The sequence below is a fragment of the Gamsiella multidivaricata genome (genome assembly GCF_025024155.1).
Source record: "Gamsiella multidivaricata strain RSA 2152 chromosome Unknown BC939scaffold_40, whole genome shotgun sequence".
Taxonomy (NCBI): Eukaryota; Fungi; Mortierellomycota; class Mortierellomycetes; order Mortierellales; family Mortierellaceae; genus Gamsiella; species Gamsiella multidivaricata.
In genome coordinates this window covers 197,493-216,730 of record NW_026251748.1, presented here as the reverse complement: position 1 = coordinate 216,730, position 19,238 = coordinate 197,493, and the positions used below count along the sequence as shown (strand labels likewise).

The following is a 19,238-nucleotide window of genomic DNA, read 5'->3' as shown; positions in this document are numbered from 1 at the left end:
AGAAACTCAACTGCGAAAGGACAGTCGAAAAACGCAGTCGCCTTTATGTAAGAAAGAGAGAAAGAGAGCAGTCAAGTACAACTCCGCTCTTTGGGATGGGCCAAGCAAGCATCGAAGATAGTCTATATGCATTGAACACTATTATTATATTTTATTTGCTGTAGGGTATGATACTATGTCATGTAAAAAAACCATCCTTCTTTCTACAAAGCTCGCTCAAATCGATGGAGTTCGCTTTTTTTTTTTTTTTTTTTTTTTTTTCTGCCTTTTGTTAGAAAGGGGGAGGAGAGGGGATGTTGAAAATGGGATATGTAATAATAGAACTGGAAATTAGCTCGATAAAAAAAAAGTTTCCCTTTTTTCACTCAATCCCCTGCATGCGTGCTTGTGTGCATGTCCATTTTACACCACGACCAGGTGCATCAGGGACTTCAATCGGCTCAAATCAACGAGCCAAGGAGGCAGGTATCGCTCAGATTCGACATCTATCTCCCTCAGCTCAGGCGTCTCAAATGATCCTGCATCGTCCAAGGAAATGGCATCCAGCATCAGTGTGTCGTTCTTCTCCTGCGCTGCCACCCTCATCGCAATCGCCTTGATCAGATCCGGACTCACTGGCACCTCATAATCCGCAATCATGTAGTTCTGTACCAGCTTCTGCACCTGGCTCGGCGTCAACATCCAGCACACATCGTAAATGATCTCAATGTCGCTCAGCGATGCCTTCTTGAGCTGCAGCAACTTCGTTGCCTGCATCAGATGCTCCAGCTGAAGCGTACCCTCTGGCAAGTCACGTCCCTTGCACCATTCCTCAATTCGAGTAATGTTGTACTGGATCTGCATCGCTCGTTTCCATGTGCAGAAGTTCCGGCGCATCAACAGGTCGTTGAATCCTGCCACTCCCACCATCTTCAGCAGCTCCGTCATCACCTGCTCGATCACAGTGTGCTCTACATAATAGCAGTTCATAGCCCTCCAGACCTTGTTGAACAACAACAGCAGATCGTCCATGCTGAACGTAGGGCTCGATCCGATCAACTTATTAAAGAACCGTCCAGAGTCGTTCGTGATGAATCCTGGAAGGGCCTGGCTCTCAATGATCGCAGGGATGATCATCTTGTGGAGTTGCTTCTTCAACGACTTCATCCAGACGTGGAAAATGTTGTACTCCAGGCACTCGAGTTCGTACTTGATTGTCGACACTAGTAGCTCGTATTCGTTCCAGAGACCCGCGTTGCCGCGCGCAATATACTCCTCGCGAGTGATCTCTTGTTCGCTCTGGCAGATAAACGACAGGAGCTCGTGCACGTTCGAGAGCCAGTATGCACAGGGGATGATCGACTCATCGCCCGAGATCGATATGGACTGCAGCTGGATAGCCTGCATCACATTAATCATCAGACGCTCCGACTCCTTAACAAAGCCATGCTTCCACATCTGCGTCGTCAAAAGACCAATCAAGTGGGATGGAGCCAGGACTTCGTTGGGCTGAGGCAGAGTCGAATGGCTGGGTGATGGAATCTTGACGTTCTTTATCAGTCCGTTTAGGACTTCCTCCTGTAGGCCCTCCTCGTCCTTCAGAATCCGCATAATCTCCACTTCGGGCTGCTCAACCAGGCTGTGAATGCTAGGTCGGCCACGAGGCACATGACGGGACCAGTCATCGCTCGACATCGTTTTGGCGCTTCTGCTATGGTTGTCCAAGTTGTCAAAGACGCTGTTGGTGGTCTTTTGAGGCTTGAAGATGGTCTCTAGAGCGGCGATATCGGGCGTGCTGTTGCTGCGGTTGCGGCTGATCTTTGCGGCAGCGGTCCGGACTCCGTTAGCATGCGGGATGCTGACGGGCGGTGGCAGCGCAGTGACCTTGTGGGGGTGCATCTCCTTGGCAAACGAATATGCGCTTTCATACTTATCAACGGTGTGGCTGTTGACTGAATGGGAGCTGTAAGCAGGAGGCATCGTAGCCGTGTTGCTGTTAGGAGGCGACATGACCTTGGATGTGACAGGGAAGCTGGAGGTATCGCGACCAGTGGCCTTGGAAAGCTGTGCCAGCTGGTCCTTGAGGTATTGGTTCTCGCGTTTGAGAGCGACCACGCTCTCGGAGTCGTCGGGCTTGATTTTGACCTGGGCCGCTAGTTTGCTGACCTCTTCCTTGGTCTTGGCGAGCGAGTCCGTGAGCTTGAGGATCTCCTGCTCAAGAGCCTGCGTCTTCTCAATCGACTCTTCATATTGGGACTGTAATTTGGTATTCGCTGCTTTCAAACTCTCGTATTCCGCCTTGGGTACAGTAGGGTTCTCGGCAGCAAGTGCAATCTCCTTCGACTTGGATTGTTGTAATGATTCGTATCGTTCTCTCCATTGTTGGACCTGGTTTCCTAGACTCGCTACCTGCAAGTCGGAATGTTTGTTCCGCTGAAGCGCCAGGTCCAAAGCCCGCGTCAGCTCCACCACTTTTCCCTCAAGGCGATATGAAATTTCTTTGAAATGGCTCGCAGAACGAGCCTCGGCCTTGAGGACCGCCAGTTCCTTCTTGGCCTTGTTACGACGGATGCAAGACTGCACCAGGACAATGGCCTTGACCTCCTTCTTGTACGCGCGACGCGCCTGCATTCCTCGCCAGATCTGCTGAATCCTGGTGGCACCGTTCGTTTCCCGGAGTGTCTGGAAGGCAGTACGGGCGACCTTGGCACGGATGGCACACTGGATCTGAAGAATGTGGTTGCGTGTCTGGATGAACTTCTTGCGCTGGACGTAGCCACGCATAAAGGTCTGGAGTAGGGTCGCAGAACGCTCCTCGCGGAGGATACGGGCCTCCTTTTGGGCATGGACCTTGCGAGCAAAGCATTGAAGCTTGACGACAGCAGAGCGGATGGTACTGTACCTCTTCTGGCAGATGAAGCGGCGCATGTTCTTCTGAATCATGGTCGCGTACGCGCTCAACTTTTCCGCGCGCAGATTCTCCATATAGGCGAGCATACCGGCACGGAAGAAGATCTTGGTGAGACCGATCTGGTACTTGTCGGCCTCCTTGATGGTGGCCTCGAGAATGGCAGAGCACATCTTTTGCGTGTCAAAGCCCCAGTGCTCCGAATTGACCAGCATGTAGTAGCGCTCCACAAATTCTTCAAAGGACCAGCGTGAGGGGTAGCCAGCACAGCTGATGCGAATCGTCTCCAGGACACCGCAGGCACGAAGCTGACCTAAGACCATGGGGGCATCAAAGCCCCATGGCTGCTTGGCCTCGTTGGGTTTGAGACAGCGGATATAATGGACATTGGTCGAGTTGATTGTGTCCATGAGCTGAATAAGTGAGCCTTTGAAGATCGAGCCCAGTGTGGGCTTGCGGTTGATGACGCTCCTGCGCTTATCTTCAGATAACTATTATAGAATCAAGGTTTTGTTAGTACCCAGTCGTAGAAGCGCAATAAAACATACAGCCATAGCCATGGCAAAAGAAACGTACACTTCCTCCGACCCCAAGAGTAGCACTGGTCAGAAGAACTTCCTGCAAGAATTCGTTATCTGAGTTCTTGAGCAGGTTCAGCAGCTCCTCTGGAAGGGTATCGCGATTCTTTTCCAAGAAGCCCTCGCACTCGTATGTGACATCGTGGGCATAGTGAGAGATCGTAAATGCGCTATTGGAGAAGCGAGGCTTGGCGAACCACGTCTTGTACTTTTCAGTGCCGAACTGTGTGAATAGCTTGTTGCACCAGCCTTGATCCGAGCCTGAAGGCAGACGACTCTCCTCGTCCAGAAGGGTGAGTACACCGAGCTTTCCCTCAATCATCTCAATACAGGGTTGATTATCGCTAAACTCGATGAACTTCCAGTCGATCTTCTCTCGGACATACTCCTCTTGCTCCAGCTTGAAGACGTGTTGGTTGAATTCCTGCTGCAGCTTCTCATTGGCATAGTTGATACAAAACTGTTCAAACGAATTCTTTTTGAAGTGCTCGAAACCGTAAATGTCAAGAACACCGATGAAGGAGTGGATTTGGCTGGCAACGGCGTCACTGGAAAGACTAGAGTTGATGTTGTTGACAAGCCAGTCGAACAAGGAGGAGTAGATGTATTTGGCCACAGAGTCACGGACGATTAAACTCTGGTCAGGCTTCAGGCTGGAAACAATCTTCTCAGAGCGGGTTACGATCTGCTTCTTGACGAGCCACTTCTTGAATTCTGAGAGGGAAATACCGAGGACGCGAGCTGCGGTGATCAAGGACGGATCCTCATCATTGATTATGGCATCGTTACGGCCGGTGACTTGGATATTACCGATGTGCAGTAGGGCAGCCAAGATGCGGAAGATGTACCATTGCACATGGACAGAGATACCGATGGTCGAGAGGGAGCGCTGGGTAATCTCGAATTCGGCTGCATCGTCGACGCCAATGATGGTCTGGACACCGCCCTGCTTCAGGTAATTGAATTGTGTGATGGACTGCAGGTCAAGCTCCTTTTTTTCTGATGGTGGGGCTCCTGCGACCAGCTGGTAGAAGATGTGATAGTTACGCTCGTGCTCGGGCTGGTACACGAGACGGGATCGCTCCAGCAGATATGTTCTGATCCTGGCACCGATAATGTTGCGGTTCTTGTCGAACTGAATTTCTGTGAACTTCCCGAATCGTGAAGAGTTGTCGTTGCGGGTGGTCTTGGCGTTTCCAAAGGCTTCCATAATGGGGTTGGTGGCTAAAATCTGCTCCTCAGTCTCGCTCATTCCAACCTTGGATAAATCCTGATCTCGGTCACTGTCGTCAGCGGTAGCAAAGTACCGCATGATGAACTTTGCGCTGACGGTCTTACCGGCACCACTATTCGTTGGCGTACGTGTGGATAAAAGAACAGGACGTCAGTTTGTCAGAGCATAGGATTCGAAGCTATAAGGTGCTGCATTTGTTTGCGAATTCCAGTGGCATGCAAGAAGTGACACTTTTTTTTTATATGCTTTGTTCCTCACCTCTCTCCAGATACGACGATGGTCTGATTCTTTTCATCACGGATCATGCAGCGGTAGGCATCCTCGGCAATAGCAAAGAGATGGGGTTCCAGTTCACCACGTCTCCTTCCAGAGTAGGCCTGGATAATATCTTGACTGTAGAGGTTGACGCGGGCAAAGGGGTTGGCGGCAATCAAGACGATTCCCGAGTAGGTGTAGATGTTGCAATGTGAATAGCGGGTTCTGATGTTGCTAAGGACTGCGGAAGGGAAGAGCAGAGCAACAGCACTATTAGACTATATAGAGGATCCATCTTTTTCGATGCACATGCAGCAAGTATAGATGCAGGTTCCTTGAGGTGTACAACGTACCGGCAGGTTCGTTCAAGTATGAGAGATTGGTCAAATCCTCGGTTCCTTCCAGCAGTGGAGGGTTGCGCAAGGGAGGTAGTATGGTATCGTTGCTTTCTTTTATTTTGGCTAGTGTGGACGAGAAGACATGTTCCTGAAGAAGAGACGATGGATGTGTGGGTTAGCAGTGTTTATTATTCAAGCATATCACACTTCTGCTGATGATCATGACAGTAGGACGTACCTTTTCATCGTCGTCGACAAAGGTCAGGGTTACTTTTCCATCGGCGGCAAGGTCTTTGGTGGTCAGTGAGGCACCGATCCAGCCTTCCTTGTCATCCGTGAACCAGCACTTCGTGCCCTTCACAAATGTGTCGAGAGACATTGTTCCAAGCAAATACAGGGGTGTGATGCTCCTGGGAGTATGAGGTAGGGGGAGAAAGATAAACACGTATATACAAGATGTAGAGAAGTATGGTGAGATAACGAGTCGAGCTGTCTACAGTAGTTGGGAGACTGTCTTCAGGTACCGTTGGGCCTGGTGGTGGCTCCAGATAAGGGGGTTGTAGCGGGTGCCAAGTGCCAATGCCAGTGTCAGAGATCCCCAGGTAAGGACGGGGCAAGCGAGCAATTGAGATGAAAGGGAGAGAGAAGGCGACGTTGTCTGGTGGATGAAGAAAGGGGGCGTAGGAAGGGAAAAGAAAGAAGAAGGGAGAGGAAGGAGGAGAAAGAGAAAGGAGGAGAAAGAGAAGTCTGCGTGTAGCGCCCATGTACCCATGCACCCATGCACGCCCATGCACACCCAAGCGCCCATATTAGTATCCTCCAATGGATAGGCAGCCATCACCACCAACACCAACGCCGCCACCAATCGGCGATGTTAGAGAGAATACCAAAAGAACTGGTGTGGAGATCAGTAGAAGAGGCGCCTACGCGTATGTTGTGTGGCCATTGAATTGCTTCACGTCTCTTAAGCAGCAGGGCAGTCTGCAGGATTGACCCCTCCGCCACTTGCTGCTTCGCCTTTAATAATGCAAGGTAACCATGGAGTCTTTTTTGTTATAAAGACGGATGCACATCTCGCGGACACCCACACCAACACCCTTTGCTGTCCACCCTCTCCTCCCTCTTCTCCCCCTCGGGCCCATATCCGCTCTTTGCTTGTGGTATTGAAGTAGACAACACTGTGTATGCATCTTATCCATCTCTACTGCTTTCTCTCTTTTTTTTTTTCACTTCCCTCTTTCTTTTGCCTTTTAGTGTGGCAGAGTGTGGGTCACGCAGCCAACGAAGACTCCCAAGACCATCCGATTGAAATAGACGCGTGTTTCCTATGCTCTCAACGTGCAGGTTCGTGTGTGTGTGGGTGGGTGTATGTGTGGGTGGGTGTATGTGTGGGTGGGTGTGTACAGAATGACTGGAGTGTTGTAATTGTTGTAATTACAGTTGTATTTGTGCTGCTCGCTTGCTCTCTCCCTCGAAGGATAGAGATGACTCTTCTGCTCACGGAGGAATCAGAATCCGGGACAGAATGAAAACGGCGGGAATGGGGCACCTCTTCTTTCACTTGCACATCCTTCTTCCTCTTCTTCTCGGGATAGGCATAGGTAAAGGCATGGGCATAGGGGCGAGGCACCGAATAAAAATACTTTCAGCAGCATGTCCAATTGAACGCACACACACTCCCAAGCACTGACGTCCTTGTGCAGCAGTAAAAAAGAAATAAACGCCTTCGTTCTGTTCCTGCTTCTCATGAACAAGACAATGTTTTTTCTCATTCGCCATGTGCTTGTTCAATCGTTCTTCCATGAAAAAGCACCAACGGCAGGAGAGGGGCATCAAAGACAGCGGAACAATAAGAGTTCAGGACATACCTGTATAGTGCTTGAAGGTGGGGGGGACGAGAGGTAAAGAGAGGCAAGAAGAAGAGGTGAGCACTTTGTGCGTTCATTGTACCTCAAATACCGGACTTCTCTTACAACACCATTGCACCACCGCCGACAAAAAAGCCGCCAGACTCAGGGCCAGGGCTCAGTTGGCATTTCATTTGAACACTGCCCCTGGAAAAATCGATCTTTCCATCACAATTACATGGCGAACTTGATACAGGAGAACGCACTTCACGAGCACGAATTCTTTATCCTTTCTTTAATGAGATGCTAAATAGCAGCAGATGATACACGAATGAACGAAATATAACGATGACCCTTCTTTCAGATGTCCTTCCTGGATTCAGACTTGGTGCCCTTGAGCTTCTTCTCCAGAGCCGTGTTTTCGTCTGCCATACGCAGGTACTCAAGCTGCTGCTGGTTCGCCTGCTTCTTCAAGTTCTCAAGATCCTGCTTGAGCGACTCATGGCTGGCCGCATTCTCCTGCATATCCTTGAGCTCCTTCTTCAACTTTGTCTCGGACTCCAACACGCGCTCGTATTCCTTGCTTTGTTGAGCAGCCTATCCGATTGTACACAGAACGTAATAGTTTTTTTTTTTTTTTTTTTTTTTTTTTTTCGATGGTTAGCGCTCCATGAAAGCCAAAAAAAAAACAAAATGCCGCACATTGTTCCAGAAGAATGGCTGACATACCTGCTTCTTGACAATCTCCATCTTTTCCTCGCTCTTCATCAAATCCAAGATCATGAAGAAGGTGCGGTTCAAGATCAGGGACAGGAACAGGGTGAATCCAGTCAGGTACCTAGTGTATTTTAAGACATGTAGTATAGCGGAATCCAGGTCAGCTTGGGAAACGGATAGAATTGCCACGGTGTCAGATGCAGAGAATGGGTCGAATCACATACATATTGCGCTGAGCATAGAAGCGTCTGGCGGCCATGCTTGTTTCAGCATGGGGGTTGTGGTGATGGTGATCATTATCATTGACGACGTCCTCGACCTTGATGACACGGTTCAATGAGTCTGTAACATGAAAAGGCAATCGGCAAGAATCGAATCAATTGGGTTAGGACAATCGTATATCTGACCTCGCTCACAGCGACATATTTCATTCGATAGTACGTCATTGTATAGGAAGGACTTACCAACAAAGAGAATGAACACGAAGCTAGCATCGTGGGAAATGAACAAGGCCAATGAAATAGGCGTCAACAATTGCTGGCGTGATCCCAAAATATGATTTTTACGCTCCCGAGGAACAGTGCAACTTACATGAAGACGATCTTCATCACATATTGAATGTGGGCCATAAAGGGTGACTTTGACAGGAAGTTGATTATGCCTCGTCGCCAGTTGAAAGGCAAGGGGAGCTATTATAGAGTAGAATTAAAAGGCACTAGTGTTCAGCCAACAGCACAGGAAAGCGACCACACAACAAACATTGCAAGCGCGAAACCAGGGTCGCGTATCCATTTCCAGTGTGCGACTTACAATCAAGAAGATGAAGGTAATCATCTAACAGAGGCGAAAAAGCAGGCAGGAATCGCGTTCAGGTTAGTATGTACTGATCGTCCTGCGCAATCGCACCGGGTCTGATCGATCTCTCTTTCGTACTTACCTCTGTCATCAAGAGGGTAAAGACCATCATATAAGGCAGCGACATGGTGATATGCCTATATGTTTTGTTATGCTGGTTGTTGCTTGTTGATTGAAAGGGTTGAGCGTGTACACGCGTGCACGAATGGGCTGTGGTTTGAGGGAGAGAGGAAGGATGAGCAAGCAAGCAAGCAAACAAAAGAGAGGATCGTTCTTTCTCCCTCGTGGGTTTTATGCTTCCTCAACCAGCTCGTGCTTCCTGTGCCAAGACCACCTCGACTTCGATGTGACGTGGCACAGCGGATTCACGCTCTTTTTCATGTTCGACATGTTTTGTCCGAACTGGGCCAAGCAATTGAGAGCATCCTCAATGTAGTATTTCACTTTACAAAGCATTGCTGGCGACTCCTCCACAGCGAAGCAAGGACAAGGCTAACACGCGCATCCGTCTTGGCTTGGCTTGGCTATCCCTTCCCTTCCACATCCCCCTTGGCACACGATCGTCTCGGCCATGCACAGACCAACAAAGACAGAAAAACATAGTTTGATTCCAATGGGTGTTTATTATGAATGAATAGATCGAATGCAATAAAAGTGTATGTGTGTGTACATGGGAATACCCGGCTCCTTAGTGTGCTATCTCCGTTTTGCACTGTTTAAAAGCAGCACTGGCAATCAAACGGACACAGCTCTGTCTCACCTCCCTTGCCAATGTTCAAATCATTAATATCAAACAACCGCAGCCCATCGTCCATCCTGCGCTTCGCCTTCTTCTCTAGCTCGTCATCACTATCTGGCTCCGTTCCTTTGGGCCGCTTGAACTTTTGGATCTTGGCTGTTGCAGCCGCTGCAGCTGCAGCTGCAGGTCGCTCATTGAACACAACGGCTTCAACTTTCCCTCCGCTCTTCGGCTTCGTCGAAACCACCCCTGATTTGTTCGCACTCTTATCCTGCTTGGCCTTGTTCTTCTTGTTGGCCATCAATTTCGCAAGTGCCGCCTCCTCAGATTCATTCTGTTCTTCCTCGTCAAACATCAATTGCTCCTCATCCACCTCCTCCTCGTCCTCGCTGTCGTCAAGCGATTCACCTAAGAAGACATCGTCTTCGTGAGTGTTTCCCTTCCTTGCCTGTGCCTGTTCCTGTTCCTGTCCCTTTTGACTAAGTACGCTCACAGGTTTTGATTTTGATCCGGTGGCCGTTGCGTCCTTCTTAGACCCATTTTTCTTCGAGTCCTTGTTTGATGTAGACCCTACTGATTCATCCGTTTTAGACTTTGGCTTCGATGTGGATGAAGAGATAGTTCCTGTGCTAAAGATGTCATCGATCTCGGATGCTTTCGAAGCTATAAGCATTCATGGTATTAAAAGAGAGAGGGTTATTGTTGTTGTTAGATACCATGGCAACAAATTTCTTTAGAGCTGAACTGAACAAAAAAACAAAGCGCCTTGGGGGAGAGGGGGGGGCTCATACTAGAATTCTTTGAGACTCCCTTGGGCGTAGCTGGTCTCACCAGCTTGGCTGTTGTAGACTTGGGGATTACGGACTTGAGCGTCTTTTTAGGAGGCATTGGTGATGAGTTTGATAGTTTCGAGACCAGATCTGGTGAAGAAGCAAGCTCATTTTTTGTGCCATGCATGCTTTCCTCAAAAAGCACAGCGAGCGAAGTAGGGCAATAAAAAAAACATAAATACCGAAATACTAGTCACGTATTGTATAGTCTCGAATACGCCCTCCTTCCCTGCTCTCCTTCCTTCTACTATTTTTTTGCTCTTTTGCAACAACAACCTTTGATAGCAAGACGCCATGGCTGGAGCAGTTATCAGAGTCGCCACTCGACTGGGACATCAGGCGAATGCGAGGAATCTGTAAGCATCCTCACACTCGTCTCATCAACTTCTCGCTTTAGCTTCCCCCCCTCCCCTCCCCTGAATTTTTCCACACCGTGGAGTCCCCCTCTCGGTTCTCGATATCTATTAAAGTACCACTAACTCATTCCCTCAATTTGGCTACTGTCTTCAAACAGTTCCTTAATTGCCCGTTCGAGTGTCCGTGTTACCGGCTTCCTGGTTCCTCAACCACAGTTCGCAGCTCGGTAATGACACCCTGTCCCACTACTGCAAAACTGCAGCACTATGCTATACTACTCAAAGAACACCATTTAACCCCTTGAAATATCTGATCCTGTATACATCTCTAGCAGTTATGCTCCAACATTGGCCCACCTCCATCGATCTGTCTTCTACAGCACATCCACCACTGAGCCCTCCAAGAACGCAGCGGCGGCACCTGTCCAACCTCACCCAGCACCCCTGGAAGATCTTATCAAGCCTATCGGTGCTGGAACTGCTGGTTCAGTTGCGCCCGAGAACATCCACAACACCGTCGACCCCGTTGCAGCGGCTCTTCAATCCCCACCAAACGCTGGGGTCGTAGGGAAAGCAAGGGATTTCTTCCGCAAGGGCAAGGAAATTGTCATCCAATGCAAGGACGGCGTCAAGATGTTGTGGGTGAACAAGAAGATCGTCAAGGACCTCAAAAGGGCTCAGAAGGAAGAGGGACATCAATTGACCCGTCGGGAGTTCCAGCTTGTAGGGAACTCTTTGTTCTATTGTTATAGATACCCAATCCCTGGGAACGCCAATGTTCAACCATTTTAATCGCTTGCACTGACCGCTCTGTCTTCTGTTCACTCAATAGATCCACCAGACGGATATGAACCTCAAACGATTGATTCCCTTCGGCTTGGTTTTCATCCTAGCAACAGAATACATTCCCTTGATCATCATCTTTGCACCTCAGCTGATCCCAACAACCTGCGTTACCCCATCACAGCTTGTAAGTCGTTCGTTTCTTCCTATCGATGCTATTGTCATCTCTATATTTTATGGGAAATTAACATGGCTGGATTTGCACGCTTGATAGGAGGGACTTCGCAAGAAGACACATGAGAAACGCAGTGCCATGACCGAGAAGTTGATTCGTTTGAACCGTCGCGAGGTATATATTTCTCTCTTTCATATATAAGAGTGCGGACAAAAAAACCAAAAAAAACTCTCCCAAAAAACCAAAAAAAAAAAAAAAAAAAAAAAAAATGGATATCCTACCATAGACCATCCGCCATATCTCGCGAACAATCATTAACAACTTTAATTTTTTTGTATCGTGCTCTGCAAACGTATTATTCTGTAGATCAACAAGGAGGCTCTTGCTAATTACAACTCCTTCATCACGATCGCCAAAAAATACGGCGAGGGATTTGACTACTCCATGATTGATCACCAACACCTCGCTTCCTTCTGTCGGTAACGTATTCAGTGCTATTTTGTAACCACATCCAATTCTATGCTTATTGCCTTTGTTCAAATTCACGCGTCGAGATTCACTCTTCCCCCACCCCTCCTCCTCACCTCTTCTTCTCCTTCTTCGCAATACCCAGGTTCATGGGCTTGAATGGATTTGGTCCCAAGTTCCTGCTCACCAAGCGCCTGGACAAGTACATGCGGTACATCAAGGAAGACGATCTCCTGATCCAAAAGGACGGTGTCGACTCTCTGACCTTCGCCGAGCTTCAACTAGCAAACGAGGAACGCGGCATGCGCTCTCTTGAGGTTAGCAAGGAGCATTTGGAAAAGTCGCTGGCCTACTGGCTGAAGCTGAGCTTAAGCAAGGATGCCACTGTCCCACCAGCGCTGATGGTCTTCAGCAGGATGTTTTTGTTGCACTCAACATTCAAGTCCGATGCCGGAAAGAAATAGAAAGACTTTTGTGCAAAGACTCACAACCTATAGGCTGACCCGTTCTAGACCAACCATAAAATGTATCATAAAGGGACCAATTTCGATTCTCTACTTCCAAGTTTGCTTTGTTTGACATAGGCTTTCAACCACTTTTTTTTGATGGTTCAAGAAGGACGAAAAAGTTCGCGCTTCTTTTTAATAATATACACTCAATTGGTAGAATACAAAAAATTAGGTCGCAGAAAAATTAAAAGACGAAAAGATTCGTCCTGCTATGGCTCATTTGACACAGGTGTCGTAGGATCCTTGCTGCGCTCGTAGACATCCACCATTGTTGCCAAGTGCTAGATGTTATGAGAATAGAGAAGAAATGGTTACCATCATGGAGCATTCAATATTATGCAAAACCAGATACAGAACAGTCGCCTTACAACAATAATAGCCCAATCATCAGCCCCAGTGATCCCGCCTAGCATCTCACGCACAACAGCTTCCTCCTCTTCGGTCAGGGTCACCGTCGTCATATCCTTGCCTGACAGTGGTTTACTATCCTCCTTCGAGTCCTCTCCTAGCTTCTGCTGCTGTTGCTGTTGAGATGTCATGCTATCTGCTTCTTCCATAGTACTGACTCTCGCTGCATCAGCCGCTGCCACCGCAGCATCCAGCGATGTCCTCGTTGAAGAGCCAAAAGACTGTCTATTGCTACCGCGTAAACTGCCGTTCCCCTCGTGTCCAAACGAGCTCAAGTTTCCGCTGTCTGGCCCCGCAAATGTCTCTAAGGAGGTCTCGTACTCTGTTGCACTCTCACGACCAGGGTCCCGCCGCGGGTCGTACTCGCTATCATCGATTTCAGATCGCTCTTCCAGAGATGTCGATGCTACAGCTGCTGTCGTGCGAGGAGGACCGGTATCTTTTGATGGCAGTCTGGCGCCAGACTTCGGGTCCAGTCGCTGCCGGTGTCCAGCCGAGAATGATAAGACAGTAGGCGATGTGATCCTGGATGGATTGGCAGAGGACACACGACTGCTATTGTTGCCACTGCTGAGGCCCGACGAAGACAGTTTGTTTGCCAATACGCGGGGCGTGATCCGAGTCGGTTCCTGTGCTGCAATTTCCTGAATCGTCAGCGGAACCTCCAGCGCTGGTTCAGGTGCGTGATATGGTCGCACTGTCTGTGTTAAATCAACGCTCGAACGAGACTGCACAGGAAGAGCGGTCAGGGCGCTGCTTGCAGAGGGTATACTGGATGGAGCCGATCTGGGCGCTGCGCGCACTGTCATCTCCGCGTCTTCAGCCTCCTGCGGCAGTGCAGGCAGGGCTCGTTCAGGCTCATGAGGTTCATGGTCGTATTCCTGATCATCCTCGCTCAAATCCTCGCCATGCTCGTCTACCTCCTGGGGCTCTTGCCCAGCCTGCCCAACTTGCTCACCCTCAGAAACCCTACTCCGTCTCTTCCGCTTAGACTTTAGTAGCCACGCCTTGGCTTTCGCACGGGTCGATCCACGCCTCTTCACCTCCTTGTGATGATGAGTTGAATCTGAAAATTCCTTGCTATTCCTGGGGCTGGGCTGTATCTCTGTGCTGCGCCTGCTCGCATTCCTGGAAAGTGTGTCTACCTGAGGTGTGGCGTCTTGCGCAATGGTCGAGCCTGATGAGTGCCCAAAGGACATGGCTCGAATCGCACCAGCAAGACTGTGAAAGGCGGTCGAGTGAGGAGGCGATCCTACTGATCCCGATGGTGCTCTCCATTTGAATGACTCTCCGTTGACAGCACCAGTTTGGTCGTCTTGTCCGCTCCGTTCTCGTTCCCGCTCCCGTTCTCGCTCAGCTTCGCTCAGCTTTGACGTCGAGCGATGGAGCAAAAGTGGCCGCTTCGGCTTCAGCCTCCGCAGCGCTCCCGAGCCTTTCGATGTGGGAGTCAGTGCTTCGGTCAGATTGGCATAACTCTCGTTGACCCTTGGTTTGGCTACCTCTCCCTCCTGATCATCATCGCGACTCGCCAGGTACTCCATCCTACTCTTCTCGTTCATAATTAACTCTTTCTCGAACGTTGCCATGTCTTCGTTATTGATGTTCAGCTCTGAGTCGCTACTGTTGGACACTGGAGATTTCTCCTTACCCTGGTTGAAGTGGTCAAACGCAGATTTTCGATTCCGCTCTCGATCCCGTTCTCGATCACGCTCCTTCTCCCTTTCTCTAGCCTCTCGATGTCGACCGGGACTTGTGTGGTGGTTAGGTAGGGTCTTTGAGCGCCGGTGCGGACTCGAACGCCTGCTGCTGGTTCGTTTTCGTCGATTGTCATCGCCCGGGGCGCCCTCCATCGCTACAGCAGCAGAGTCTGATCTTCCAAAGGCTGCCAGTGCAGGATCAATCATTGCCGCACTCTTCGCACTCCAATATTCGAACCATTTCTTCCATTTCCGCATGCCCTGCGACGTAGTATATTGTGTAGGTCCTCCGCCCTGAATGGATTCGTCTCCGGATAGGAGCAGCCGGTCTAGCCCATTCCTTTCATAGTGTTGATGCCCTCGATTCCCGTGCTGTCCTTGCAGAGGCTTCTCGGCATCAGACGACTCATGAGATGACAGAGATGCCGGTCGGGTGCTCGAAGTTTTATAAAGGGTTGCTCCAAGCTGCGTCGACGAGGGATAGGCCGATGTACTCCTTCGCGCCAATCGTGAGAATCCGGCAGCTCGCGGTGATGCCGGCGACGGTCGAGAGCTACGAAAATTGTTCTGGTAGGAAAAGGCCTCGCCATCATCTGAGGCGCCGCTGGAGTAGAATGCTTGGGCTCCCGGTGCCATTAGTCCACCTTGGTATAACCGTCCATGAAAGATCAGATGATAGTACAAGAATGATTTTAGGAGGATGTCAAACACTTTCGCATCCACAAATGCCACAAACGAGGCATCCTCCGAAAAGATGGACAAGTTGCGAAAAATCGACTCGAGAAGAATGCCATCAGTGTACTGCCGTCCATTGGCCCATGTGAGAGTGTCGTAGTCCAGAACGCAAACATCGGATTCCAGAAACTTTGGGTCGATCTTACTCGAGTCCACGCCCACGAGACATAATCTGTCCATCTCTTCCACTTGCAAAAGTCCATGTCCCTGGTACCATGTTACGATCTGACGCTGGTGCTCTATCAGCTGCTCCTCTCTCGATGGGTAGCCCACATGTGGCAAAAATGTCGCCAGCACCGCGACCAATGATCGGACCTTTGCCTCATTCTCGCTCTTGCCCATAATGCATAGCTTCTGGCCACTGAATAGCGCAAATACAAGATGCTTGGCGAGCGTTGGATCCTTTTGCAGCGTATCGAGAATGGTAGTGGGGCAATATGTAGCCTGAATTGGTCCTGATGTAATGATGCCCATGCTTGTCCCACTCTGAGCAGACTGTCGGTGTAGATGCCTGTTGATTGTTCCGGTTGCGAGAGACTGTTCTCCCTGGTTCATGCCAGCACCGAAAGACCACGGCACCTGTTCCAAAGCTCCATGAGACGATGTGTTATTAGGAGCGCCCTTTGCACGATGTAGTGTTTGCTGTTCCTGGTGCCATTCTACCACTCGCGCAGAGCGGTCCAAGGGCGAGATGATGAATGCGTCCCGTGTTGGTGTCTCCGAGTGCGTAGCCATTCCTGTTACCGCCGTAAAGAATGAGGCAGCATCGTCCAGCGAGTCATATCCCGTTTGTTCATCATCGGCATCCTCAGCGTCCATAGTAGGCCCTGGTCGTCTCTCCTCTGCCCCGGGTTCACCGAAAGTTGTGGCAATTGGCTCTTGCGCTCCAGATATCAAAATCTCTTGGGCCGGCACTCCATCTTCTGAAGGGGCATTAGCGAGCGAAATCCCTTGAAGAAGCTCCATTAGGGGGACAGGAGATTCATGATGCTGCGTCGGACGTGCAGTGATCCTGTAACCGAAACGACCATGTTAGCCACATATGTCCAGGTTCTTGGTTATGAAAGATGAAATAACACTCGCTCATGCGACCTACCTGTTGAAATCTGGATTGCGAAAGTTGATCATGAATCTATTATAGCGAAAACAATAAACAGCTTCATCTGTAAGGCTTCCAGTATGTAAGGGTCGATAATCACTGACAAGAGTGCCTCCTTCATTACCTCTGCCCTATTGTCACGGTTGAAATTGTTGGACCTGAAAAAAAGAGTGCAATAGATTGAGCATTATTACTGTAGAATAGAGTCGTCATCAGAATACTAATTTAAAAAATAAAAATAAAAATAAAATAAAATAGAATGCTTACGAATGCGCTTGAGACTGTCCGCAGCTTCACCGAGCAGCTGCGAGTCGGCTTGAAACTCCTTCAAAATGTCCTTGATCCTTTTGATACCCAGGTGAAAGTGAAACGACGAATTCCATACCATGTTGGCTATGCACAGCTCACGCAGCGGTCGAAAGACAACTTCGTCGCGATAGATGGGGTATAATGTCGTGACATACTGGGCTTCGTATTCTGGAGCCTCATACATCATCGAGTCATAGTCCGACACGACTGAGTTCTTTCGCGATTGATCCTGTTGAATACCAAGCAGATGAGGAGGCAATGGTGCTGATAATCCTTCTGACATCATGCCTGTTCCTCCTGCTGCATCCAAAATTCTGGATGGTGCTCCGCCTGTGACGTTCGGTGTCGAAGCCTTTCGGCGAATCCTAGATCCTGATCTTAAGGAGGCACCGAGGAATAAAGAAGGATCCGTTGGTCCTGATCGACCCGCTGCCAACATTGCAAGGTTCTCAGAAGAGGTCATGGGCGAGAGATCAGAGAGGGGTGCCATCGATTGAGGGCCTTCATGTCCATCGTCTGCATGACCAAGCAAAGGCTGACCGTCGATAGAGTAGTGCTCGAGTACACTGATGATGTGAGTTGCTGTCTCGATGGCGTCCTTGATCGACTCCAGGTCCGCCTTTTGTTGTTCAGTCAAGTCTCCGCCCTGCGATGACTCTGCTTTTCTGGACAGATCGACAGATTGGGCGAGGGTTTTCGGGCTGGATTCTGACGGCAATGAGGACTCGCCAGACACAGTCGTAGCTGATGTGTCCGAATGACGCGTCGGATCTGCAGGTGCCTCTGACAAGAGATTGTTGGTATAGTTCAGGTCCCGCAGTTTTTTTGTGAGGTCCTGTCTGAACAAAGCGTAGTTTCCTGTCTTGAAATAAAGTGCTGCTCTAGTAAATTTGTGCCGCATTTCTTCGTAGTGTTGCAAGATCTTGTGCGGATCTCTAGTGATGTATGACATGCAAAAGGGCCGTACAAATCCTCGCGCGTTGATATCGAACAGCGTGAACTGGTGCACCTATAAACAATGGCCGGAACAAACTCGTGCGTCGTTAGTCTCGGCCATTACTTGTAAAAGAAAATAGAAAGCAGAAAGCGAAACAGTCGTTTAACCTACATATGCCCAGTAGCCCTTTTCTGTATCGCTGATATGGACCTCGATATCCTCGGGAATATGGAAACTGCCTGACCTATTTATGGGATGTTTAACAAATCAAGCGGGTCAGGAAGGATGGCCCATGTCACGTTCATGCTCCTGGTTATACGAGGGTAGAATGTAGTGGTCGTGTGAGCACAACACAAAGACATAAATGCATTTGAATATTATTAACACGTACGATTCCCTGGCCTGTTGGTCAACAGAGGTAATTCGAAGAACGAACTCATGGATATCGAACTGGTCCTCGCTATCCGGAAAGCCGCTGCCTTCGGCCGCTAAAGTTGAGGAACTAGCATCAGAAGCATCCTGCGAGTGCTTCGTAGATGGCTCTTGTGCGCGCTGCTTCTGCGATGAATACGAATCCCTTGTGAGGTCGACAATGTTATCCGGGATCGTCATTACTGCCCGTGGCCCTTCCATCTCTGAAAACTCTGAGATAAGCACAAAGTCCGGGAGATCCGCGCTCTTCTTGGTGTACCACCACGACATGGACGGTGGCTCCAACGACAAGCCGCATTGCAATCCTCGGTGTCCTATTCCAGCTCCGGTTAAAGAATGATCGTTGGACGAGTTTGGTGGTGCTTTCAGGCCACTGCTGATGGGCTCGAGTGACACGCCGGCTTTTAGAATTGAGGCCTGCTTCGAAGAGGAGCCCGCTGAGAGTGGGTTGGACTCGGACAAAGATATGGCACCTGGCACTCGCTGGTGCGGTCGAGATCCTGTCGAAAGAGGATATAGGCTCCCTGTGGCAGTCTCAAAGTGTGGCGTGGGCGAAGTCGAGTCAATCTGAGATGTTGAGGCGGACCTGGGAAGGGCTAGCATTGGAGAGGGAGCAGTGGGCTGCGGTAGGGATGAGATAGTGGTCGAGGATGTAGCCGGGATGGGGGTTGCAGAGAGAGGAGAGGCCAGAGCCGTGGACTCGAGGTCATCATAGTTGTTGTCGAGGGATTCTGGGAAGCCTGTCCAGCTGAACATGGCTCCGCACGCTCTGTCGACAGGAAAGGAAGGCCAATTGAGCGGACAAAGAAGCAAAGGCGTGCTGAGGGAGAGGAGCCACTTTGACGCGCTGTTGAGTGCGGAATAGAGAAAGAGGTGTCTGTGCAGATGACAAGAGGATGAAAGAGAGGTCTTTGTTCTCGAGATTGACGCGGTTGAGGGCGTGTCCTTGCTACAGCGAGTCGAGTCGATCCTTCATCGCCCTCTGCTTTAACGCCCTAATTCGCTCCGAGGTATTTCTGTTCCTGGAAGGGGATGGGAACAGAGTGGGAT

The 19,238-nt window shown here is 49.7% G+C and overlaps 7 protein-coding genes across 7 annotated transcripts; 3 read left to right on the top strand and 4 right to left on the bottom strand.

The window, feature by feature from the left end:
* Positions 1–402: 402 nt before the first annotated feature.
* On the bottom strand, positions 403–5,671 carry BC939DRAFT_503980 (P-loop containing nucleoside triphosphate hydrolase protein; the record flags this gene model as incomplete). The annotated part of the gene is made up of 5 exons (XM_051560468.1): positions 403–3,378; positions 3,464–4,811; positions 4,958–5,195; positions 5,308–5,440; positions 5,531–5,671. 5 exons carry the CDS (start codon positions 5,669–5,671, stop codon positions 403–405), a joined length of 4,836 nt encoding a protein of 1,611 aa, XP_051411357.1.
* A 1,641-nt stretch (positions 5,672–7,312) lies between these two features.
* BC939DRAFT_193407 (putative endoplasmic reticulum protein) lies at positions 7,313–8,920 on the bottom strand. The gene is made up of 7 exons (XM_051550543.1): positions 8,794–8,920; positions 8,667–8,690; positions 8,448–8,545; positions 8,321–8,343; positions 8,081–8,198; positions 7,869–7,977; positions 7,313–7,736 (listed from the first exon to the last, which is right to left on the bottom strand). Exons 1-7 carry the CDS (start codon positions 8,836–8,838, stop codon positions 7,500–7,502), a joined length of 654 nt encoding a protein of 217 aa, XP_051411356.1. The 5' UTR covers positions 8,839–8,920; the 3' UTR covers positions 7,313–7,499.
* BC939DRAFT_193447 (uncharacterized protein) lies at positions 8,764–9,371 on the top strand. The gene has a single exon (XM_051550544.1). The coding sequence runs from the start codon at positions 8,853–8,855 to the stop codon at positions 9,312–9,314; it is 462 nt and encodes a 153-aa protein (XP_051411355.1). The 5' UTR covers positions 8,764–8,852; the 3' UTR covers positions 9,315–9,371.
* Positions 9,298–10,215, bottom strand: BC939DRAFT_193583 (uncharacterized protein). Its single transcript, XM_051550545.1, has one exon. The coding sequence runs from the start codon at positions 10,121–10,123 to the stop codon at positions 9,428–9,430; it is 696 nt and encodes a 231-aa protein (XP_051411354.1). The 5' UTR covers positions 10,124–10,215; the 3' UTR covers positions 9,298–9,427.
* Positions 10,216–10,440: 225 nt separating this feature from the next.
* Positions 10,441–11,513, top strand: BC939DRAFT_193375 (uncharacterized protein). Its single transcript, XM_051550542.1, has 3 exons — positions 10,441–10,636; positions 10,795–10,863; positions 10,972–11,513. Exons 1-3 carry the CDS (start codon positions 10,575–10,577, stop codon positions 11,426–11,428), a joined length of 588 nt encoding a protein of 195 aa, XP_051411353.1. The 5' UTR covers positions 10,441–10,574; the 3' UTR covers positions 11,429–11,513.
* Positions 11,484–12,526, top strand: BC939DRAFT_484285 (LETM1-like protein-domain-containing protein; the record flags this gene model as incomplete). Its single annotated transcript, XM_051559244.1, has 4 exons — positions 11,484–11,606; positions 11,694–11,768; positions 11,961–12,073; positions 12,208–12,526. The coding sequence occupies 4 exons, from the start codon at positions 11,484–11,486 to the stop codon at positions 12,524–12,526; spliced, it is 630 nt and encodes a 209-aa protein (XP_051411352.1).
* A 254-nt stretch (positions 12,527–12,780) lies between these two features.
* Positions 12,781–18,944, bottom strand: BC939DRAFT_503976 (uncharacterized protein; the record flags this gene model as incomplete). The annotated part of the gene is made up of 7 exons (XM_051560467.1): positions 12,781–12,852; positions 12,940–16,423; positions 16,508–16,543; positions 16,635–16,668; positions 16,778–17,828; positions 17,928–18,000; positions 18,148–18,944. The coding sequence occupies 7 exons, from the start codon at positions 18,942–18,944 to the stop codon at positions 12,781–12,783; spliced, it is 5,547 nt and encodes a 1,848-aa protein (XP_051411351.1).
* Between the last annotated feature and the right edge of the window lie 294 nt (positions 18,945–19,238).